General features: G+C 52.8%; 1 protein-coding gene across 1 annotated transcript in view; it reads left to right on the top strand.

Annotated features, from left to right (window-relative positions):
* ltbp3 (latent transforming growth factor beta binding protein 3) overlaps positions 1-25,517 on the top strand; it is a 167,474-nt gene that overhangs the window by 125,134 nt on the left and 16,823 nt on the right. The window contains 8 exon segments of the mRNA XM_072489380.1: positions 91-252; positions 10,613-10,804; positions 12,812-12,828; positions 15,749-15,818; positions 19,835-19,921; positions 23,261-23,386; positions 24,577-24,708; positions 24,802-24,924. Coding sequence (XP_072345481.1) covers positions 91-252; positions 10,613-10,804; positions 12,812-12,828; positions 15,749-15,818; positions 19,835-19,921; positions 23,261-23,386; positions 24,577-24,708; positions 24,802-24,924 — 909 coding nt within the window.

Below are 25,517 nucleotides of genomic sequence, written 5' to 3'. Positions count from 1 at the left end.
ATATCAGAGTGTCACAGTGAGGGGTGTGGATTTGGTCTGTGTGTTGTATTGTCTCTGATCGTGGGAATCATTTTCTTGTCCATGATGCAGCGATGGAGAAAGCTGAGGCGAAGGGTCCCTGTTACCTTCTTGTAAATGCTGAGGAAGGATGTGCGTACCCGCTGAGGGGTGAGCTGACCAAACAACTGTGCTGCTGTACTGTGGGTAAAGCCTGGGGCTCAGACTGTGACCCCTGCCCCAACCCTGGAGCCGGTGAGTCATTACCATAGAGATTATCCTTAAAGCATTAATATATTAGGCAGCACGGTGGCGGCAGTGGTTAGCACTGCTGCCTCACGGCGCCGAGGTCCCAGGTTCGATCCCAGCGTCTGGGTCACTGTCCGTGTGGAGTTTGCACATTCTCCCTGTGTCTGCGTAGGTCTCACCCCCACAGCCCAAAGATGTGCAGGGTAGGTGGATTGCCCGCGCTAAATTGCCCCTTAATTGGAAAAAAATGAATTGGGTATTCTAAATTTTAAAAAAGCTTGAATATTTTCAACAGCTGTTTGATGTTGCGATCTCCAAAGATCAACAGCCTTATGCGTAAAGGAATTAACTGCACTGCCCCACTCTGTCTCCCATAGCCGTGTATCAATCCCAAATTAATCCCACTCTCCCGCACTCTCTCCCTGTAGCCCTGTACCAATCCCAAACTAATCCCACTTCCCCACTCTCTCCCTGTAGCTCTGTATCAGTCCCAAACTAAACCCACTGCCCCACTCTCTCTCCAATGCCTTGTATCAATTCCAAATTAAACCCACTCTCCCGCACTCTCTCCCTGTAGCCCTGTATCAATCCCAAACTAATCCCACTGCCCCACTCTCTCCCTGTAGCCCAACTCTCTCCCTGTAGCCCTGTATCAATCCCCAAACTAAACCCACTGCCCCGCTCGCTCCCCACAGCCCTGTATCAATCCCCAAACTAATCCCACTGCCCCGCTCTCTCCCCACAGCCCTGTATCAATCCCAAACTAATCCCACTGCCCCGCTCTCTCCCCACAGCCCTGTATCAATTCCCAAACTAATCCCACCACCCCACCCTCTCCCCATAGCCCTGTATCAATCCCCAAACTAATCCCACTGTCCCGTTTTCCCCCATAGCCCTGTATCAATCCCCAAACTAATCCCACTGTCCCACTCTCGGCCCATAGCCCTGTATCAATCCCAAACTAATCCCATTGCCCCACTCTCTCCCCAGAGCCCTGTATCAACTCCAAAACTAATCCCACTGCCCCGCTCTTTCCCCATAACCCTGTATCAATCCCCAACTAATCCCACTGACCCGCTCACTCCCCATAGCCCAGTATCAATCCCCAACTAATCCCACTGACCCGCTCCCTCCCCATAGCCCAGTATCAATCCCCAAACTAATCCCACTGTCCCGGTTTCCCCCATAGCCCTGTATTAATCCCCAAACTAATCCCACTGTCCCACTCTCGGCCCATAGCCCTATATCAATCCCAAACTAATCCCATTGCCCCACTCTCTCCCCATAGCCCTGTATCAATCCCCAACTAATCCCACTGCCCCGCTCCCTCCCCATAGCCCAGTATCAATCCCCAAACTAATCCCACTGCCCCGCTCTCTCCCCATAGCCCTGTATCAATCCCAAACTAATCCCACTGCCCCGTTCTCTCCCCATAGCCCTGTATCAATCCCCAAACTAATCCCACTGTCCCGCTCTCTCTCCATAGCCCTGTATCAATCCCAAACTAATCCCACTGCCCCGCTCTCTCCCCATAGCCCTGTATCAATCCCCCAACTAATCCCACTGCCCCGCTCTCTCTCCATAGCCCTGTATCAATCCCAAACTAATCCCACTGCCCCGCTCTCTCCTCATAGTCCTGTATCAATCCCAAACTAATCCCACTGCTCCACTCTCTCCCAGTAGCCCCACCCTCTCCCTGTAGCCCTGTATCAATCCCAAATTAATCCCACTCTCCCGCACTCTCTCCCTGCAGCCCTGTACCAATCCCAAACTAATCCCACTTCCCCACTCTCTCCCCATAGCTCTGTATCAATCCCCAAACTAATCCCACTGCCCCGCTCTCTCCCCATAGCCCTGTATCAGTCCCAAACTAATCCCACTTCCCCGCTCTCTCCCCATAGCCCTGTATCAATCCCCAAACTAATCCCACTGCCCCACTCTCTCCCTGGAGCACTGTATCAATCCCAAACTAATCCCACTTCCCCACTCACTCCCTGTAGCTCTGTATCAATCCCAAACTAATCCCACTTCCCCACTCTCTCCCTGTAGCTCTGTATCAGTCCCCAACTAAACCCACTGCCCCACTCTCTCCCTGTAGCTCTGTATCAATCCCAAACTAAACCCACTGCCCCACTGTCTCTCCATAGCCCTGTATCAATCCCAAACTAATCCCACTGCCCCACTCTCTCCCTGGAGCACTGTATCAATCCCAAACTAATCCCACTTCCCCACTCTCTCCCTGGAGCACTGTATCAATCCCAAACTAATCCCACTTCCCCACTCTCTCCCTGTAGCTCTGTATCAGTCCCCAACTAAACCCACTGCCCCACTCTCTCCCTGTAGCCCAACTCTCTCCCTGTAGCCCTGTATCAATCCCCAAACTAAACCCACTGCCCCGCTCTCAACCCACAGACCTGTATCAATCCCAAACTGGTCCCACTGCCTCGCTCTCTCCCCATAGCCCTGTATCAATCCCCAAACTAATCCCACTGCCCCACTCTCTCCCCATAGCCCTGTATCAATCCCCAAACTAATCCCACTGTCCTGTTTTCCTCCATAGCCCTGTATCAATCCCCAAACTAATCCCACTGTCCCACTCTCTGCCCATAGCCCTATATCAATCCCAAACTAATCCCATTGCCTCACTCTCTCCCCAGAGCCCTGTATCAATCCCAAAGCTAATCCCACTGCCCCGCTCTTTCCCCATAACCCTGTATCAATCCCCAACTAATCCCACTGCCCCGCTCCCTCCCCATAGCCCAGTATCAATCCCAAACTAATCCCACTGCCCTGCTCTTTCCCCATAACCCTGTATCAATCCCCAACTAATCCCACTGCCCCGCTCCCTCCCCATAGCCCAGTATCAATCCCCAAACAAATCCCACTGCCCCGCTCTCTCCCCATAGCCCTGTATCAATCCCCAAACTAATCCCACTGCCCCGTTCTCTCCCCATAGCCCTGTATCAATTCCCAAACTAATCCCACTGCCCCTTCTCTCCCCATAGCCCTGTATCAATCCCCAAACTAATCCCACTGTCCCATCTCTCTCCATAGCCCTGTATCAATCCCAAACTATTCCCACTGTACCGCTCTCTCCCCATAGCCCTGTATCAATCCCCAAACTAATCCCACCGCCCCCCCCTCTCCCCATAGCCATGTATCAATCCCCAAACTAATCCCACTGTCCCGTCTCTCTCCATAGCCCTGTAGCAATCCCAAACTAATCCCACTGTCCCGCTCTCTCCCCATAGCCCTGTATCAATCCCCAAACTAATCCCACCGCCCCCCCCCCCTCCCCATAGCCATGTATCAATCCCCAAACTATATCCACTGCCCCGCTCTTTCCCCATAGCCCTGTATCAATCCCAAAACTAATCCCACGGTCCCATTTTCCCCCATAGCCCTGTATCAATCCCCAAACTAATCCCACTGCCCCGCGCTCTCCCCATAGCCCTGTATCAATCCCAAACTAATACCATCGCCCTGCTCTCTCCCCATAGCCCTGTATCAATCCCCAAACTAATCCCACTGCCCCGCGCTCTCCCCATAGCCCTGTATCAATCCCAAACTAATACCATCGCCCTGCTCTCTCCCCATAGCCCTGTATCAATCCCCAAACTAATCCCACTGCCCCGCTCTCTGCCATAGCCCTGTATAAGTCCCCAAACTAATCCCACTGCCCACTCTCTCCCCATAGCCATGTATCAATCTCCAAACTAATCCCACTGCCCTGCTCTCTCCCCATAGCCCTGTATCAATCCCCAAACTAATCCCACGGTCCCATTTTCCCCCATAGCCCTGTATCAATCCCCAAACTAATCCCACTGCCCCGCGCTCTCCCCATAGCCCTGTATCAATCCCAAACTAATACCATCGCCCTGCTCTCTCCCCATAGCCCTGTATCAATCCCCAAACTAATCCCACTGCCCCGCGCTCTCCCCATAGCCCTGTATCAATCCCAAACTAATACCATCGCCCTGCTCTCTCCCCATAGCCCTGTATCAATCCCCAAACTAATCCCACTGCTCCGCTCTCTGCCCATAGCCCTGTATCAGTCCCCAAACTAATCCCACTGCCCACTCTCTCCCCATAGCCCTGTATCAATCTCCAAACTAATCCCACTGCCCTGCTCTCTCCCCATAGCCCTGTATCAACCCCCAAACTAATCCCACTGCCCCACTCTCTCCTCATAGTCCTGTATCATCCCCAAACTGATCCCATTGTCCCGTTTCCCCCCACAGCCCTGTATCAATCCCCAAACTAATTCCACTGCCCCACTCTCTCCTCATAGCCCTGTATCAATCCCCAAACTGATCCCACTGCCCCGCTCTCTCCCCATAGCCCTGTATCAATCCCCAAACTAATCCCACTGCCCTGCTCTCTCCCCATAGTCCTGTATCAATCCCCAAACTGATCCCACTGCCCCGCTCTCTCCCCATAGCCCATTATCAATCCCCAACTAATCCCACTGCCCTGCTCTCTCCCCATAGCCCTGTATCAATCCCCAAACTAATCCCACTGCCCCGCTCTCTCCCCATAGCCCTGTATCAATCCCCAACTAATCCCACTGCCCTGCTCTCTCCCCATAGTCCTGTATCAATCCCCAAACTAATCCCACTGCCCCGCTCTCCCCATAGTCCTGTATCAATCCCCAAACTAATCCCACTGCCCCGCTCCCTCCCCATAGCCTTGTATCAATCCCCAAACTAATCCCACTGCCCCGCACTCTCCCCATAGCCCTGTATCAATCCCCCAACTAATCCCACTGCCCCACTCTCTCCTCATAGTCCTGTATCATCCCCAAACTGATCCCATTGTCCCGTTTTCCCCCATAGCCCTGTATCAATCCCAAACTAATCCCACTGCCCCGCTCTCTTCCCATAGCCCTGTATCAATCCCCATCAAATCCCACTGTCCCGTTTTCCCCCATAGCACTGTATCAATCACAAACTTATCCCACTGCCCCGCCCTCTCGCATAGCCCTGTATCAATCCCCAAACTAATCCCACTGCCCCGCTCTCTCCCCGTAGCCCTGTATCAATCCCCAAACTAATCCCACTGCCCCGCTCTCTACCCGTAGCCCTGTATCAATCCCCAAACTAATTCCACTGCCCCACTCTCTCCTCATAGCCCTGTACCAATCCCCAAACTAATCCCACTGCTCCGCGCACTCCCCATAGCCCTGTATCAATCCCCAAACTAATCCCACTGCCCCGCTCTCTCCCCATAGCCCTGTATCAATCCCCAACGAATCCCACTGCCCCGCTCTCTCCCCATAGCCCTGTATCAATCCCCAAACTAATTCCACTGCCCCACTCTCTCCTCATAGCCCTGTATCAATCCCCAAACTAATCCCAGTGCTCCGTGCTCTCCCCATAGCCCTGTATCAATCCCCAAACTAATCCCACTGCCCCGCTCTCTCCCCATAGCCCTGTATCAATCCCCAACTAATCCCACTGCCCCGCTCTCTCCCCATAGTCCTATATCAATCGCCAAACTGATCCCACTGCCCCGCTCTCTCACCATAGCCCTGTATCAATCACCAAACTAATCCCACTGCCCCGTTCTCTCCCCATAGCCCTGTATCAATCCCAAACTAATCCCACTGCCCCGCTTTCTCCCCATAGTCCTGTATCAATCCCCAAACTGATTCCACTGCCCCGCTCTCTCCCCATAGCCCTGTATCAATCCCCATCAAAACCCACTGTATCGTGTTCCCCCATAGCCCTGTGCCAATCCCCAAACTAATCCCACTGCCCCGCTCTCTCCCCATAGCCCGTATCAATCCCCAAACTAATTCCACTGCCCCACTCTCTCCTCATAGCCCTGTATCAATCCCCAAACTAATCCCACTGCTCCGCTCTCTCCCCATAGCCCTGTATCAATCCCCAAACTAATTCCACTGCCCCACTCTCTCCCCATAGCCCTGTGTCAATCCCCATCAAATCCCACTGTCCCGTTTTCCCCCATAGCCCTGTATCAATCCCAAACTAATCCCACTGCCCCACTCTCTCCTCATAGCCCCGTATCAATCCCCAAACTAATCCCATTGCTCCGCGCTCTCCCCATAGCCCTGTATCAATCCCCAAACTGATCCCACAGCCCCGCTCTCTCCCCATAGCCCTGTATCAATCCCCAAACTAATCCCACTGCCCTGCTCTCTCCCCATAGTCCTGTATCAATCCCCAAACTGATCCCACTGCCCCGCTCTCTCCCCATAGCCCTGTATCAATCCCCAACTAATCCCACTGCCCTGCTCTCTCCCCATAGCCCTGTATCAATCCCCAAACTAATCCCACTGCCCCGCTCTCTCCCCATAGCCCTGTATCAATCCCCAACTAATCCCACTGCCCTGCTCTCTCCCCATAGTCCTGTATCAATCCCCAAACTAATCCCACTGCCCCGCTCTCTCCCCATAGCCCTGTATCAATCCCCATCAAATCCCACTGCTCCGCTCTCTCCCCATAGCCCTGTATCAATCCCCAAACTAATCCCACTGCCCCGCTCTCTCCCCATAGCCCTGTATCAATCCCAAACTAATCCCACTGCCCCGCTCTCTCCCCATAGCCCTGTATCAATCCCCATCAAATCCCACTGCTCCGCTCTCTCCCCATAGCCCTGTATCAATCCCAAACTAATCCCACTGCCCCGCTCTCTCCCCATAGCCCTGTATCAATCCCAAACTAATCCCACTGCCCCGCTCTCTCCCCATAGACCTGTATCAATCTCCAAACTAATCCCACTGCCCCCCTCTCTCCCCATAGCCCTGTATCAATCCCCATCAAATCCCACTGTATCGTTTTCCCCCATAGCCCTGTGCCAATCCCCAAACTAATCCCACTGCCCCGCTCTCTGCCCATAGCCCGTATCAATCCCCAACTAATCCCACTGCCCCGCTCTCTCCCCATAGCCCTGTATAAATTCCCAAACTAATTCCACTGCCCCGCTCTCTCCCCATAGCCCTGTATCAATCCCCAAACTAATTCCACTGCCCCACTCTCTCCTCATAGCCCTGTATCAATCCCCAAACTAATCCCACTGCTCCGCTCTCTCCCCATAGCCCTGTATCAATCCCCAAACTAATTCCACTGCCCCACTCTCGCCCCATAGCCCTGTATCAATCCCCATCAAATCCCTCTGTCCCGTTTTCCCCCATAGCCCTGTATCAATCCCAAACTAATCCCACTGCCCCACTCTCTCCTCATAGCCCCGTATCAATCCCCAAACTAATCCCACTGCTCCGCGCTCTCCCCATAGCCCTGTATCAATCCCCAAACTGATCCCACTGCCCCGCTCTCTCCCCATAGCCCTGTATCAATCCCCAAACTAATCCCACTGCCCTGCTCTCTCCCCATAGTCCTGTATCAATCCCCAAACTGATCCCACTGCCCCGCTCTCTCCCCATAGCCCATTATCAATCCCCAACTAATCCCACTGCCCTGCTCTCTCCCCATAGCCCTGTATCAATCCCCAAACTAATCCCACTGCCCCGCTCTCTCCCCATAGCCCTGTATCAATCCCCAACTAATCCCACTGCCCTGCTCTCTCCCCATAGTCCTGTATCAATCCCCAAACTAATCCCACTGCCTCGCTCTCCCCATAGTCCTGTATCAATCCCCAAACTAATCCCACTGCCCCGCTCCCTCCCCATAGCCCTGTATCAATCCCCAAACTAATCCCACTGCCCCGCCCTCTCCCCATAGCCCTGTATCAATCCCCCAACTAATCCCACTGCCCCGCTCTCTCCACATAGCCCTGTATCAATCCCCAAACTAATCCCACTGCCCCGCTCTCTCCCCATAGCCCTGTATCAATCCCCAAACTAATCCCACTGCTCCGCTCGCTCCCCATAGTCCTGTATCAATTCCCAAACTAATCCCACTGCCACGCTTTCTCCCCATAGTCCTGTATCAACCCCCAAACTAATCCCACTGCCCCACTCTCTCCTCATAGTCCTGTATCATCCCCAAACTGATCCCATTGTCCCGTTTTCCCCCATAGCCCTGTATCAATCCCAAACTAATCCCACTGCCCCGCTCTCTTCCCATAGCCCTGTATCAATCCCCATCAAATCCCACTGTCACGTTTTCCCCCATAGCACTGTATCAATCCCAAACTAATCCCACTGCCCCGCCCTCTCCCCATAGCCCTGTATCAATCCCCAAACTAATCCCACTGCCCCGCTCTCTCCCCGTAGCCCTGTATCAATCCCCAAACTAATCCCACTGCCCCGCTCTCTACCCGTAGCCCTGTATCAATCCCCAAACCAATCCCACTGCCCGCTCTCTCCCCATAGCCCTGTATCAATCCCCAAACTAATTCCACTGCCCCACTCTCTCCTCATAGCCCTGTACCAATCCCCAAACTAATCCCACTGCTCCGCGCTCTCCCCATAGCCCTGTATCAATCCCCAAACTAATCCCACTGCCCCGCTCTCTCCCCATAGCCCTGTATCAATCCCCAACTAATCCCACTGCCCCGCTCTCTCCCCATAGTCCTGTATCAATCCCCAAACTAATCCCACTGCCCCGCTCTCTACCCGTAGCCCTGTATCAATCCCCAACTAATCCCACTGCCCCGCTCTCTCCCCATAGCCCTGTATCAATCCCCAAACTAATTCCACTGTCCCACTCTCTCCTCATAGCCCTGTATCAATCCCCAAACTAATCCCAGTGCTCCGTGCTCTCCCCATAGCCCTGTATCAATCCCCAAACTAATCCCACTGCCCCGCTCTCTCCCCATAGCCCTGTATCAATCCCCAACTAATCCCACTGCCCCGCTCTCTCCCCATAGTCCTATATCAATCGCCAAACTGATCCCACTGCCCCGTTCTCTCCCCATAGCCCTGTATCAATCCCAAACTAATCCCACTGCCCCGCTTTCTCCCCATAGCCCTGTATCAATCCCCATCAAATCCCACTGTATCGTTTTCCCCCATAGCCCTGTGCCAATCCCCAAACTAATCCCACTGCCCCACTCTCTCCTCATAGCCCTGTATCAATCCCCAAACTAAACCCACTGCTCCGCGCTCTCCCCATAGCCCTGTATCAATCCCCAAACTGATCCCACAGCCCCGCTCTCTCCCCATAGCCCTGTATCAATCCCCAAACTAATCCCACTGCCCTGCTCTCTCCCCATAGTCCTGTATCAATCCCCAAACTGATCCCACTGCCCCGCTCTCTCCCCATAGCCCTGTATCAATCCCCAACTAATCCCACTGCCCTGCTCTCTCCCCATAGCCCTGTATCAATCCCCAAACTAATCCCACTGCCCCGCTCTCTCCCCATAGCCCTGTATCAATCCCCAACTAATCCCACTGCCCTGCTCTCTCCCCATAGTCCTGTATCAATCCCCAAACTAATCCCACTGCCCCGCTCTCTCCCCATAGCCCTGTATCAATCCCCATCAAATCCCACTGCTCCGCTCTCTCCCCATAGCCCTGTATCAATCCCCAAACTAATCCCACTGCCCCGCTCTCTCCCCATAGCCCTGTATCAATCCCAAACTAATCCCACTGCCCCGCTCTCTCCCCATAGCCCTGTATCAATCCCCATCAAATCCCACTGCTCCGCTCTCTCCCCATAGCCCTGTATAAATCCCAAACTAATCCCACTGCCCCGCTCTCTTCCCATAGCCCTGTATCAATCCCAAACTAATCCCACTGCCCCGCTCTCTCCCCATAGACCTGTATCAATCCCCAACTAATCCCACTGCTCCGCTCTCTCCCCATAGCCCTGGATCAATCCCAAACTAATCCCACTGCCCCGCTCTCTCCCCATAGCCCTGTATCAATCCCCAACTAATCCCACTGCCCCGCTCTCTCCCCATAGACCTGTATCAATCCCCAACTAATCCCACTGCTCCGCTCTCTTCCCATAGCCCTGGATCAATCCCAAACTAATCCCACTGCCCCGCTCTCTCCCCATAGCCCTGTATCAATCCCCAACTAATCCCACTGCCCCGCTCTCTCCCCATAGCCCTGTATCAATCCCCAACTAATCCCACTGCCCCGCTCTCTCCCCATAGCCCTGTATCAATCCCCAACTAATCCCACTGCCCCGCTCTCTCGCCATAGCCCTGTATCAATCCCAAACTAATCCCACTGCCCCGCTCTCTCCCCATAGACCTGTATCAATCCCCAACTAATCCCACTGCTCCGCTCTCTCCCCATAGCCCTGTATCAATCCCCAAACTAATCCCACTGCCCCGCTCCCTCCCCATAGCCGTGTATCAATCCCCATCAAATCCCACTGTCCCGTTTTCCCCCATAGCCCTGTGCCAATCCCCAAACTAAAAGCCCATCATTTTCAGCTGGAATGCCACCCTGAGCAACTCATTTAATCTTCCCTTGTTTTGTGTATTGAAGCGGAATTCCAGGACACCTGCCCAGCCGGAATGGGATACCACTTCACCAGCTCCCACCAGAAGATCAGCATCCCGCCTGGCATGAACTTCGTGGTCCATATCGATCCGGATGGAAAGACTCGGATAGTCCAGATGCCGGTCACGATGCCTCCGTCCGTCACACACGATCCAAATCCCAAGGATAATATGGAGGGTTTGTAAGAGCTGTGATCATACGTTGCAGGAATGCGTCCTTGTACACTGCGCTGTCCGAACTATAGCCCTTCCCTACAGCTCACTCTAATACCGGGAGCCCAGCGTTGAGTGGAGGTGGGGCCTGGTGTTAGCGCCATTGGTGGAACCTGGATCAATGAGGTGGAATATAAACTCGGTCACCTGTGTCGACCTTTATGTGACATGGATTTGGAGTATGTTCCGGGTGTGTTAAGGGCGAGGGTGCTTTCGGACGGCGCACATTGAGGACAGGAGCCGCCCTCTGGAAGGTGTACTGCAGCTGCGGGTTACGGCCAGCTCGCTCCCTGAACGCTACTCACTCATTACTCGCAAAGGGCCTTAGCCTCGCCACATCCCTGGCCATGTGTGAGGGGGTCAGGGGATTGTGATTCCACCCCGACCCCCACGTAATGTGACTTGGGACAGGGTCAGTGATCTCACACACACACACACACACCCACACACCATAATGGGACATGGGTGTGTGTCAGTGATTATATACACAGACACACTTGTCTCGGTAGGAAATATGACTGACTCTATCCTATAGTGACTATGCCTGTCTCTGTAGGAGATATGCCTGTGTCTATCCTGTACTAGCTATGCCTGTCTCTGTAGGAGATATGCCTGTGTCTATCCTGTACTAGCTATGCCTGTCTCTGTAGGAGATATGCCTGTGTCTATCCTGTACTAGCTATGCCTGTCTCTGTAGGAACTACACCTGACTCTGGACTGTAGTAACTATGTATGCCTCTGTAGGAGATACGCCTGTCTCCATCCTTTAGTAACTATGCCCGTGTCTGTAGGAGCAATGCCTGTCTCTACCCCATAGTAACTAAGTCTGTCTCTGCAGGAGATATGCCTGCCTCTATCCTGTAGTAACTATGCCCGTGTCTGTAGGAGCTATGCCTGACTCTAGCCATTAGTAACTATGTCTGTCTCTGTAAGAACAATGCCTGCCTCTATGCCAGTCTCGAGCCTGTAGTAGCTATGCTTGTCTCTAGTCTGTAGTGATTATGCCTGCCTCTAGCCAGTAATCATGCCCGTCTCTCGCTTGTAGTGACAATGCCCGTTTCTAGCCTGTGGTAACTATGCCTGTCTTTAGCCTGTAGTATCTATGCTGTTCTCTAGGCTGTAGTAACTATGCCTGTCTCCAGCCTGTAGGAACTATGCCTGTCTCTCGCCTGTAGTAACTATGCCTGTCCCTAGTCTGTAATAACTATGCCTGTCTCCAGCCGGTAGTATGTATGTCTATCTCTAGTCTGTAGTATCTATGCCTGTCTCGAGCCTGTAGTATGTATGCCTGTCTTGAGCCTCAAGTGACTATGCCTGTCTCTAGCCTGTAGTAACTATGCCTGTCACTAGCCTGTAGTAACTATGCCTGTCTCTAGCCTGTAGTAACTATGCCTGTCACTAGCCTGTAGTAACTATGCCTGTCTCTAGCCTGTAGTAACTATGCCTGTCACTAGCCTGTAGTAACTATGCCTGTCACTAGCCTGTAGTAACTATGCCTGTCACTAGCCTGTAGTAACTATGCCTGTCTCTAGCTTATAGTAACTATGCCTGTCACTAGCCTGTAGTAACTATGCCTGTCTCTAGCCTGTAGTAACTATGCCTGTCTCTAGCTTATAGTAACTATGCCTGTCACTAGCCTGTAGTAACTATGCCTGTCTCTAGCCTGTAGTAACTATGCCTGTCTCTAGCTTATAGTAACTATGCCTGTCTTTAGCCTGTGGTATCTATGCCTGTCTCTAGCTTGTAGTAACTATGCCTGTCTCTAGCCTGTAGTAACTATGCCTGTCACTAGCCTGTAGTAACTATGCCTGTCTCTAGCCTGTAGTAACTATGCCTGTCTCTAGCCTGTAGTAACTATGCCTGTAGTAACTATGCCTGTCTCTAGCTTGTAGTAACTATGCCTGTCTTTAGCCTGTGGTATCTATGCCTGTCTCTAGCTTGTAGTAACAGTTTCTCTCCTTTATCTTCACAGCTTCCACGATCGCGTTGGTAAGTAGAAACTCTCTTACTTGTTAAACTCTCCCGAGTCTTTGCGTCAGGATGGCCAATCAGTCAACCATCCAGAGCTGCAGCCAGAAATACAATCCAGACCAAGGAGACTCCAATTATAACAAGCTGGTAACCTCTGTGTTCCCATGGAAACAGAAGGGTTAATTAAAGTTTCAGCAAATTTGCTATTAATCTGAAACTTGGATTTTATTTATCGTTCTTCTTGTCTAATCTTTCTCTATATCCTTCATTCAGTCTCCCTTGAGCACCCCATCTCTCTACCTTCTCTCTCATATTCCAAATAATTACAAGAGGGTGCAGATTTACAGTCATTAGTAAAAGATGCAAAAGCAATATGAGGGCAAACTTTTTTATGAGCGAGTGATTGTGTACAGCGGGAGTGAATGGGAAGGGGTTTGGGAACATTGGGATTGTGGACAGCGGGAGTGAATGGGAAGAGGTTTGGGAACATTGGGATTGTGGACAGCGGGAGTGAATGGGAAGAGGTTTGGGAACATTGGGATTGTGGACAGTGGGAGTGAACGGGAAGGGGTTTGGGAATGTTGGGATTGTTTACAGTGGGAGTGAACGGGAAGGAGTTTGGGAACCTTGGAATTGTGGACAGTGGGAGTGAATGGGAAAGTGTTTGGGTCCATTGGGGTTATTTACAGTGAGAGTGAACGGGAAGGGGTTTGGGTCCATTGGGATTGCGGACAGTGGGAGTGAACGGGAAGGGGTTTGGGTCCATTGGGATTGTGGACAGTGGGAGTGAACGGGAAGGGGTTTGGGTCCATTGGGATTGTGGACAGTGGGAGTGAACGGGAAGGGGTTTGGGTCCATTGGGATTGTGGACAGTGGGAGTGAACGGGAAGGGGTTTGGGTCCATCGGGATTGTGCACAGTAAGAGTGAATGGAAGGGGTATGGGTCCATTGGGATTGTGTTCAGTGGGAGTGAATGGGAAGGGGTTTGAGTCCATTGGTGTTGTTTACAGTGGGAGTGAACGGGAAGGGGTTTGGGTCCATCGGGATTGTGCACAGTGAGAGTGAATGGGAAGGGGTATGGGTCCATTGGGATTGTGGACAGTGGGAGTGAACGGGAAGGGGTTTGGGTCCATTGGGATTGTGGACAGTGGGAGTGAACGGGAAGGGATTTGGGCCCATTGGGATTGTGGACAGTGGGAGTCAACGGGAAGGAGTTTGGCCCATTGGGATTGTGGACAGTGGGAGTGAATGGGAAGGGGTTTTGGTCCATTGGGATTGTGGACAGTGGGAGTGAACGGGAAGGGGTTTGGGTCCATTGGGATTGTGGACAGTGGGAGTGAATGGGAAGGGGTTTGGGTCCATTGGGATTGTGGACAGTGGGAGTGAATGGGAAGGGATTTGGGCCCATTGGGATTGTGTACAGTGGGAGTGAACGGGAAGAGGTTTGGCCCATTGGGATTGTGGACAGTGGGAGTGAACGGGAAGGGGTTTGGGTCCATTGGGATTGTGTACAGTGGGAGTGAACGGGAAGGGGTTTGGGTCCATTGGGATTGTGGACAGTGGGAGTGAATGGGAAGGGGTTTGGGTTCATTGGGATTGTGGACAGTGGGAGTGAATGGGAAGGGGTTTGAGTCCATTGGGATTGTGCACAGTGGGAGTCAACGGGAAGGGGTTTGGGACCATTGGGATTGTGGACAGTGGGAGTGAATGGGAAGGGGTTTCGGTCCATTGGGATTGTGGACAGTGGGAGTGAACGGGAAGGGGTTTGGGTCCATTGGGATTGTGGACAGTGGGAGTGAATGGGAAGGGGTTTGGGTCCATTGGGATTGTGGACAGTGGGAGTGAACGGGAAGGGGTTTGGGTCCATTGGGATTGTGGACAGTGAGAGTGAATGGGAAGGGATTTGGGCCCATTGGGATTGCGTACAGTGGGAGTGAACGGGAAGGGGTTTGGCCCATTGGGATTGTGGACAGTGGGAGTGAACGGGAAGGGGTTTGGGTCCATTGGGATTGTGGACAGTGGGAGTGAATGGGAAGGGATTTGGGCCCATTGGGATTGTGTATAGTGGGAGTGAATGGGAAGGGGTTTGGGTCCATTGGGATTGTGGACAGTGGGAGTGAACGGGAAGGGGTTTGGGTCCATTGGGATTGTGGACAGTGGGAGTGAATGGGAAGGGCTTTGGGTCCATTGGGATTGAGTACAGTGGGAGTGAACGGGAAGGGGTTTGGCCCATTGGGATTGTGGACAGTGGGAGTGAACGGGAAGGGGTTTGGGTCCATTGGGATTGTGGACAGTGGGAGTGAACGGGAAGGGATTTGGGCCCATTGGGATTGTGTATAGTGGGAGTGAATGGGAAGGGGTTTGGGTCCATTGGGATTGTGGACAGTGGGAGTGAACGGGAAGGGGTTTGGGTCCATTGGGATTGTGGACAGTGGGAGTGAATGGGAAGGGCTTTGGGTCCATTGGGATTGTGGACAGTGGGAGTGAACGGGAAGGGGTTTGGGTCCATCTGGATTGTGCACAGTGAGAGTGAACGGGAAGGGGTTTGGGTCCATTGGGATTGGGGACAGTGGGAGTGAATGGGAAGGGGTTTGGGTCCATTGGGATTGTGGACAGTGGGAGTGAACGGGAAGTGGTTTGGGTCCACTGGGATTGTGGACAGTGGGAGTGAACGGGAAGGAGTTTGGGAACGTTGGGAATGTGGACAGTGGGAGTGAACGGGAAGGAGTTTGGGAACGTTGGGAATGTGGACAGTAGCAGTGTGAACTCCCAACTGTCAGACAACCTGCAAACGCTCAGTGAGTGAGGTTGAAGGTGCAAAACGGGCTCTTGAGAAATGTGATTGACTGGGCCGGTGACTGGAGATATGGATGGTGAGGAAATCAGTTTGTGCCTACTTGATAAACTGAATCTCCTTCTCTTTTCACTCGCTGCCCAGTTACCTACTTTCAGCCTCGGAGAGGAAGCACTTGCAGCTACTTTCATCCCATTTGCATCGAGATTTCCGGGTGAGTTTTGACTGCAGCATTCGGTGTTGGACAGAGCGGAAATCCCCTCCGGGTAAAGGCTGGGATTCTGGGATACAGGAGAGGGACGGGACATTGCCGTCGGCCAGATGCGGGTCACCTGGATAGAGGAGGTCCCTGGTTGTAGCAGATACTGGTGCGGACTGGGGTCAGCTGGTTACAGGTTCCACTCGATGCTCAGTTAACTAACCCGACCAAGGCAACAGCAATGGCGTCAGCAACTTTGTACTTGGGGTAGGAAACGCCCATTTTAGATACCAGCCCCAGGGTGGCAACGGATGTGAAGGCGAGAATCACTGTGCTGACCCACAATAATGCAACTCACAGCAACCAGCGAGCAATCCCACTTCAGAAACATCAGCCCAACAAACACTCCCAGGACAGGTACAGCACGGGGTTAGATACAGAGTAAAGTTCCCTCTACACTGTCCCCATCAAACACTCCCAGGACAGGTACAGCACGGGGTTAGATACAGAGTAAAGCTCCCTCTACACTGTCCCCATCAAACACTCCCAGGACAGGTACAGCACGGGGTTAGATACAGAGTAAAGCTCCCTCTACACTGTCGCCATCCAACACTCCCAGGACAGGCACAGCACGGGGTTAGATACAGAGTAAAGCTCCCTCTACACTGTCCCCCATCAAACACTCCCAGGACAGGTACAGCACGGGGTTAGATACAGAGTAAAGCTCCCTCTACACTGTCCCCATCAAACACTCCCAGGACAGGTACAGCACGGGGTTAGATACAGAGTAAAGCTCCCTCTACACTGTCCCCATCAAACACTCCCAGGACAGGTACAGCACGGGGTTAGATACAGAGTAAAGCTCCCTCTACACTGTCCCCATCAAACACTCCCAGGACAGGTACAGCACGGGGTTAGATACAGAGTAAAGCTCCCTCTACACTGTCCCCATCAAACACTCCCAGGGCAGGCACAGCACGGGGTTAGATACAGAGTAAAGCTCCCTCTACACTGTCCCCATCAAACACTCCCAGGACAGGCACAGCACGGGGTTAGATACAGAGTAAAGCTCCCTCTACACTGTCCCCCATCAAACACTCCCAGGACAGGTACAGCACGGGGTTAGATACAGAGTAAAGCTCCCTCTACACTGTCCCCCATCAAACACTCCCAGGACAGGTACAGCACGGGGTTAGATACAGAGTAAAGCTCCCTCTACACTGTCCCCATCAAACACTCCCAGGACAGGTACAGCACGGGGTTAGATACAGAGTAAAGCTCCCTCTACACTGTCCCCATCAAACACTCCCAGGACAGGTACAGCACGGGGTTAGATACAGAGTAAAGCTCCCTCGACACTGTCCCCATCAAACACTCCCAGGGCAGGCACAGCACGGGGTTAGATACAGAGTAAAGCTCCCTCTACACTGTCCCCATCAAACACTCCCAGCACAGGCACAGCACGGGGTTAGATACAGAGTAAAGCTCCCTCTACACTGTCCCCCATCAAACACTCCCAGGACAGGTACAGCACGGGGTTAGATACAGAGTAAAGCTCCCTCTACACTGTCCCCCATCAAACACTCCCAGGACAGGTACAGCACGGGGTTAGATACAGAGTAAAGCTCCCTCTACACTGTCCCCATCAAACACTCCCAGGACAGGTACAGCACAGGGTTAGATACAGAGTAAAGCTCCCTCTACACTGTCCCCATCAAACACTCCCAGGACAGGTACAGCACGGGGCTAGATACAGAGTAAAGCTCCCTCTACACTGTCCCCATCAAACACTCCCAGGACAGGTACAGCACGGGGTTAGATAGAGAGTAAAGCTCCCTCTACACTGTCCCCATCAAACACTCCCAGGACAGGTACAGCACGGGGTTAGATACAGAGTAAAGCTCCCTCTACACTGTCCCCCATCAAACACTCCCAGGACAGGTACAGCATGTGGTTAGATACAGAGTAAAGCACCCTCTACACTGTCCCCATCAAACACTCCCAGGACAGGTACAGCACAGGGTTAGATACAGAGTAAAGCTCCCTCTACACTGTCCCCATCAAACACTCCCAGGACAGGTACAGCACGGGGTTAGATACAGAGTAAAGCTTCCTCTACACTGTCCCCATCAAACACTCCCAGGACAGGTACAGCACGGGGTTAGATACAGAGTAAAGCTCCCTCTACACTGTCCCCCATCAAACACTCCCAGGACAGGTACAGCATGTGGTTAGATACAGAGTAAAGCACCCTCTACACTGTCCCCATCAAACACTCCCAGGACAGGTACAGCACAGGGTTAGATACAGAGTAAAGCTCCCTCTACACTGTCCCCATCAAACACTCCCAGGACAGGTACAGCACGGGGTTAGATACAGAGTAAAGCTCCCTCTACACTGTCCCCATCAAACACTCCCAGGACAGGTACAGCACGGGGTTAGATACAGAGTAAAGCTCCCTCTACACTGTCCCCATCAAACACTCCCAGGACAGGTACAGCACGGGGTTAGATACAGAGTAAAGCTCCCTCTGCACTGTCCCCATCAAACACTCCCAGGACAGGAACAGCACGGGATTAGATACAGAGTAAAGCTCCCTCTGCACTGTCCCCATCAAACACTCCCAGGACAGGTACAGCACGGGCTTAGATACAGAGTAAAGCTCCCTCTACACTGTCCCCATCAAACACTCCCAAGACAGGTACAGCACGGGGTTAGATACAGAGTAAAGCTCCCTCTACACTGTCCCCATCAAACACCCCCAGGACAGGTACAGCACGGGGTTAGATACAGAGTAAAGCTCCCTCTACACTGTCCCCATCCAACACTCCCAGGACAGGTACAGCACGGGGTTAGATACAGAGTAAAGCTCCCTCTACACTGTCCCCATCAAACACTCCCAGGACAGGTACAGCGCGGGTTAGATACAGAGTAAAGCTCCCTCTACACTGTTCCCATCAAACACTCCCAGGACAGGTACAGCACGGGGTTAGATACAGAGTAAAGCTCCCTCTACACTGTCCCCATCAAACACTCCCAGGACAGGTACAGCACGGGGTTAGATACAGAGTAAAGCTCCCTCTACACTGTCCCCATCAAACACTCCCAGGACAGGTACAGCACGGGGTTAGATACAGAGTAAAGCTCCCTCTACACTGTCCCCATCAAACACTCCCAGGACAGGTACAGCACGGGGTTAGATACAGAGTAAAGCTCCCTCTACACTGTCCCCATCAAACACTCCCAGCACAGGTACAGCACGGGGTTAGATACAGAGTAAAGCTCCCTCTACACTGTCCCCATCAAACACTCCCAGCACAGGTACAGCACGGGGTTAGATACAGAGTAAAGCTCCCTCTACACTCCCCATCAAACACTCCCAGCACAGGTACAGCACGGGGTTAGATAGAGAGTAAAGCTCCCTCTACACTGTCCCCATCAAACACTCCCAGGACAGGTACAGCACGGGGTTAGACACAGAGTAAAGCTCCCTCTACACTGTCCCCCATCAAACACTCCCAGGACAGGTACAGCACGGGGTTAGATACAGAGTAAAGCTCTCTCGACACTGTCCCCATCAAACACTCCCAGGACAGGTACAGCACGGGGTTAGATACAGAGTAAAGCTCCCTCTACACTGTCCCCATCAAACACTCCCAGGACAGGTACAGCACGGGGTTAGATACAGAGTAAAGCTCCCTCTACACTGTCCCCATCAAACACTCCCAGGACAGGTACAGCACGGGGTTAGATACAGAGTAAGGCTCCCTCTACACTGTCCCCATCAAACACTCCCAGCACAGGTACAGCACGGGGTTAGATACAGAGTAAAGCTCCCTCTACAGTGTCCCCATCAAACACTCTGGATAATTACAGGGAGCAGAGCGATGAGACTGTGATCTGATTAGATTGAGCTGGATTCAAGATTATAATTTAACCGCCATCCTATCCCCTCAGTATTGGTTGAGATGTGAAATGGGGACTGTCCCAGTGCCACGATTAAACCTCTTCCTTGCTTTCCGCCTACCCAGTAGAATTGGAAACACGACCTACGACCCCTGCTGTGAAGGTGCTGCCCCCGGAGCAGTCCATGGAGTTTGGCCCCTCTCAGGTTATCGGTAGGTAACCCTTTCATTGCTGGTTCTCATTCAGAAGGTAGAGCATGTGCCCCCCCCCTCCCCCCACAAGCCAAGCCACTGATAGATTTAGTGTCCCCCTCGAGTTCTCTGCATTATCCCAAAACAGCAGTCGTTTTGTTAAGGATTGGAACCGAGGAACAGGAGTGGGCCATTCAGCCCGTCGATTCTGCTCCACAATTCGATACAATCGTGGCTGAACGGACACCGCCTATTACACCCATAACCCTTTCCGTTATGGTGAATCAGAAATCTATCAATCTCTGCTTTAAACACACTCCGTGACTGAGCTTCCACTGCCCTCTGGGATCGAGAATTCCAAAGATTCACAAGCCTCTGTGTGCAGAAATTTCTCCCCATCTCGGTCCTATCTGGCCTCCCCATTATTTTGAAATTGTGCCTCCTGGTCCTAGACTTCCCCGATCAGGGGAAACAGCTGTACCTCCCCTCCGTCAATTCCTTGATACATTTTGTAGCTTTCAATGAAATCACCTCCCATTCGTCAAAACTCTCGGGAATACAGGCCGAGTTTGCCCAATCCCTCTTCATAAGGCAGTCCCGCCATCGCCGGAACAAGGCCGGTGAACCTTTGTTCCACTCCCTCTCTGGTCAGGGGGACTAAAACTGCTCCCAGTACTCCAGGTGCGGTCTGACCAAGCTCCTACGCAATTGAGGCAAGACCTCACTACCCCGGTTCTCAAATCTTCAGCCTTCCTAATCGCTTGCTGCACCTGCATGCTAACCTTCAGTAATTTATGGACAAGGTGTTATAAGAACTAGGAGCAGGAGTAGGCCATCTGGCCCCTCGAGCCTGCTCCGCCATTCAATGAGATCATGGCTGATCTTTTGTGGACTCGGCTCCACTTTCCGGCCCGAACACCATAACCCTTAATCCCTTTATTCTTCAAAAAACTAGCTATCTTTATCTTAAAAACATCTAATGAAGGAGCCTCAACTGCTTCACTGGGCAAGGAATTCCATAGATTCACAACCCTTTGGGTGAAGAAGTTCCTCCTAAACTCAGTCCTAAATCTACTTCCCCTTATTTTGAGGCTATGCCCCCTAGTTCTGCTTTCACCCGCCAGTGGAAACAACCTGCCCGCATCTATCCTATCTATTCCCTTCATAATTTTATATGTTACTATAAGATGGATGGTGTCTCAACAGTGGGAGTCAAAGGTCTTGCTCCTGATTACGATGAATTGACCTATTGCTGTATTTCTGTTGAGGATGCGTTGGTACGTGAAGGTGTACCAGTGTCAAACCGAGAGGTGCAAGAACCAGGAAGTACCTGCTCATTCAAACCTCAGATTCCCCCGTGACCTAACCCGCCACCAAATTCTGTTTCCCCTTTGACCCACTCCAGTGCTCACTGATCTATATTGCCTCGGAAGAGTGGCAGAGCTGTGATCTTACAAACCTCTCCTCAAGTTCAAGTCGTTCCCCCCCCCCCCCCCCCCCCCCACCCATGGCCTCACTCCCCTCCCAATTCTGCTAAAATATTACGAATCTGCCATTTTCCCCCACCTTCTGCGTAATCTTGTTTCTCAATAAATCTGAATTCAAGCGCCTGAGCCTGAAGCGTGTGATCAATCCAGGTGCTAGTGATGCATTAATTCCTCGTACTTTCCAGTTGTTGGCTCAGCTGGGATCCAGGCACTTGCTGTTGCGCCACCCTGCCCTCCTCCCAATAATATAGACGTCTTTCTAATTATCGGGCTCTGTGTGCAGACAAGGGTCTCGGTCCAATGTTGCCTTTGACAGACAGCAGCTCTGGCAGTGCAGCACTCCCTCATCACTGCACTGCAGTTACCCGCCCAGATTAAGGCCTGGAGTGGCGTTGGGGGCCTCGGCAGCTGACCCATGAAGCCAAACCGGGCAGTTGAATAACGGGTCACGTTAAGATGTAAATTCGGGGCCTGCACTCACAGCATCCAGGTTCTGTGCGCCAGATTCTTCCCATAATGGAGGGATTATGACCTAATCTGTTTTGCTTCCGAGAAATAAAGGTTTGTTCAAGTGAATCACTGATTGCGAAAGATTCTGGCCTCTGATGTTGTTGTCGAGTGGGTCACTGCCACCTGGTGGCCAGACCCCGAACTGTGCGCATTCGACCCAAACGAATTATGGCAGACATGCCCTCCTCCGCTCTCCAGCCTGCCTGACCCCCACTTTTCGCATTACCCTGTGCGTCACAAGGTGCACACGCTGCACTCCGACACCGAGTGACATAGCCAAGCAACTAGATCCCAACCTAATCCCGTCATCATCTTATAAAGCCCCGAAGACAGACTATCTGACATCGACACATGCATTGTATCATAGAATTTACAGTGCAGAAGGGGGCCATTCGGCCCATCGAGTCTGCACCGGCTCTTGGAAAGAGCACCCTACCCAAGGTCAACAACTCCACCCTATCCCCATAACCCAGTAACCCCACCCAACACGAAGGGCAATTTTGGACACTAAGGGCAATTTATCGCGGCCCATCCACCTAACCTGCACATCTTTGGACTGTGGGAGGAAACCGGAGCACCCGGAGGAAACCCACGCACACACGGGGAGGACGCGCAGACTCCGCACAGACAGTGACCCAAGCCGGAATCGAACCTGGGACCCTGGAGCTGTGAAGCAATCCATAATGTGTGGCCGATTCCTGCTCCTTCAGTGCCCCCTTGTAGGGTCTGGAGGAGGTTACGGAGATACCACCAAAAGCTCAGCTCAGTCATAGAGGCTGCGCCTTCTGTTTTTCTTCACTTCGAGGGCTGTGAATCTCTGCAATTCCCGTCATGGAGCATGATGGGCTCAGTCAGTGAGTCTGTTCAAGACTGAGATCGATAGGTTCCTCGTTATTAAGGATATCGAGGGATATGTGGACTGAGCAGGGAGATGACAATGAGGTAGAGGAACAGCTATGAGCTAGTTGAATGCGGAGCAGTCCCAAGGGGCGAGAGAGAGAGAGAGATAGGGAGAGAGGGCGGAAAGGTTCAGGGAGGGAATTCCTGAGCTTAGAGTCCCCTGCCCCAATCCAGCAGGCCGGCAATGGCGAAGCGATAGGAATGGGGAGGATGCTCGAGAGCCCGGAGTTGGAGAAACGCAGAGTTGTAGGGTCTGGAGGACATTACAGAGATAGGGAGGGTTGAAGGGGGTTACAGAGATAGGGAGGGTTGTAGGGGCTGGAGGAGGTTACAGAGATAGGGAGGGTTGTAGGGGCTGGAGGAAGTTACCGAGATAGAGGGGAGGTACGAGTAGGTGAGTGGTGAAATAAAAATGGAGAGTACTATTGAAAGTCTATTTTCATGTTCCAATCTTGTCTTTCAGAGATGGACACGTGTAAAGTGGATCAGGGTATCTGCGGACATGGTGTGTGTGTCCATGATCCATCCGGTTACACCTGTGCTTGTCATCTTGGCTACCAGCTCCACAGCGAGATCAAAAAATGTGTGGGTAAGGCGAATCGTAGAATAGAATCCGACAGTGCTGAGGGAGGCAATTCGGCCCATCGAGTCTGCACCGACCCTCCGAAAGAGGACCCGACCTAGGTCTACTCCCCCACCCTCTCCCTGTACCCCCACCTAACATTTGGACACTAAGGGGCAACTTAGCCTGGCCAATCCACCTAACCTGCACATCCTTGGACTGTGGGAGGAAACCGGAGCACCCGGAGGAAACCCACGCACACACGGGAAGTGCAAACTCCGCACAGACAGTCAACCGAGGCCAGGATTGAACCCGGGTCTTCAGGTGGCGTGAGGCATCAGTGCTAACCACTGTGCCGCCCCTTAACCATTTTGTTAACTCGCATCAAGTTCCCTTTGTCCCTCACTCCCTGTTCGCTTGCTGACCTGTTCCGGGCAGAGTAAAGCATTATATTTTTAAATTTCTTGTCCCCCGTGTTCAAATGGTCTCCCTCCTCCCTATCTCTGTAATCCCCTCCAGTCCTCCCTATCTCTGTAACCTCCTCCAGCCCCTACAACCCTCCCTATCTCTGTAACCTCCTCCAGCCCCCCCCTATCTCTGTAACCTCCTCCAGTCCCTACAACCCTCCCTATCTCTGTAACCTCCTCCAGCCCCTACAGCCCTCCCTATCTCTGTAACCTCCTCCAGCCCCTACAGCCCTCCCTGTCTCTGTAACCTCCTCCAGTCCCCACAACCCTCCCTATCTCTGTAACCTCCTCCAGCCCCTACAACCCTCCCTATCTCTGTAACCTCCTCCAGCCCCTACAACCCTCGGAGATCTCTGCCCGCCTCCAAATCTGACCTCTCGAGCACCCCCGATTCCCATTGCTCCACCATTGGCGGCCGTGCATTCAGCTGCCTGGGGGGGCCCCCGAGCTCTGGAATCGACTCCCTAAACCTCCCCGTGTCTCTCTCTCTCCTGTCCTTTAGGACGCTCCTTAAAACCAAAGTCTTTGGCCGAGGTGTTGTTTGCCTGCCCCTGGTAACTCCTCTTCTGGTTGGGGTCAAAGTCTTTGCTGATAAGACCCCTTCAAACGATTGGACCATGTTCAAGGTGCCAGTTAAAAGCAGGTTGTTCAATTCATGTACGGGGGGGGGGGGGGGGGGGGTGTGTGTGTGTGTCTCCGCCATTTTAATAAAGGTCAAAGGTTTCCGTCACATCCTTCTCTCTCTTTCAGATCTGAATGAATGTGACAACAATCCCTGCGGGCCCAGAAAAGGAAAGTGCGTCAATTTTGTTGGGACCTACAGCTGCGCCTGTTACCGAGGCTACCAGTTACACGAAATCCCAGAAGGCAGCATCTGCGTGGGTAAGCTTGCGTCTCCGTAGTCCCACGGCCATTCCCGCTCGGCCTGGTGCTGCCCCCTGGCCACTGACCGCCCCCCCTCGCTCTCCTTTTCAGATGTCAACGAGTGCGCCGAGGGCCGGCTGTGCGCGAACGGGCGCTGCCAAAACACCGAGGGGTCCTTCTACTGCCGCTGCCACGCTGGCTACCGCCTGGTCAGCCACAAGACTGCATGCGAAGGTAACTCGTGCCGTCGGCCAAGCCCTACCCCGCCTCGGAGGGGGAGTGGACCCTCGAATACCTCCCCCCACCCCCCCCCCCCCAACCAACTGCATTCACTCAGTCAGCATCCCCAATCCGACCCACGACACAGGCCCTGACGTGAACGCCCGTTCCTGTCCACCTGTAACACACGCACCAGCTAAACAATCCCCCCCCCCCCCCCCCATCCACCAGGTTACAAACACTTGGTCAAGCCCAGCCAGCGATTGGGAATTCGAATGTTGGTGTTTGTTGCGAGGGGAGAGGGAATATCAACGTAGCGGGGTTTCGCCACAATTGTACAGGGTCTCGGTGAGACCACATCTGGAGTACTGCGTACAGGGTCTCACTGGGACCACACCTAGGGCTTCGGTGGGACCACATCTGGAGCACAGGGTACAGGGTTTTGGGGAGGCCACATCTGGAGCACAGTGTACAGGGTTTTGGGGAGGCCACATCTGGAGCACAGTGTACAGGGTTTTGGGGAGGCCACATCTGGAGCACAGTGTAAAGGGTTTTGGGGAGGCCACATCTGGAGCACAGTGTACAGTTTTGGCCTCCTGGTTGAAGAA

Source organism: Scyliorhinus torazame, chromosome 24 (assembly GCF_047496885.1).
Source record: "Scyliorhinus torazame isolate Kashiwa2021f chromosome 24, sScyTor2.1, whole genome shotgun sequence".
In the NCBI taxonomy this organism is placed as follows: Eukaryota; Metazoa; Chordata; class Chondrichthyes; order Carcharhiniformes; family Scyliorhinidae; genus Scyliorhinus; species Scyliorhinus torazame.
This window is presented reverse-complemented; position numbering and strand designations above follow the sequence as displayed.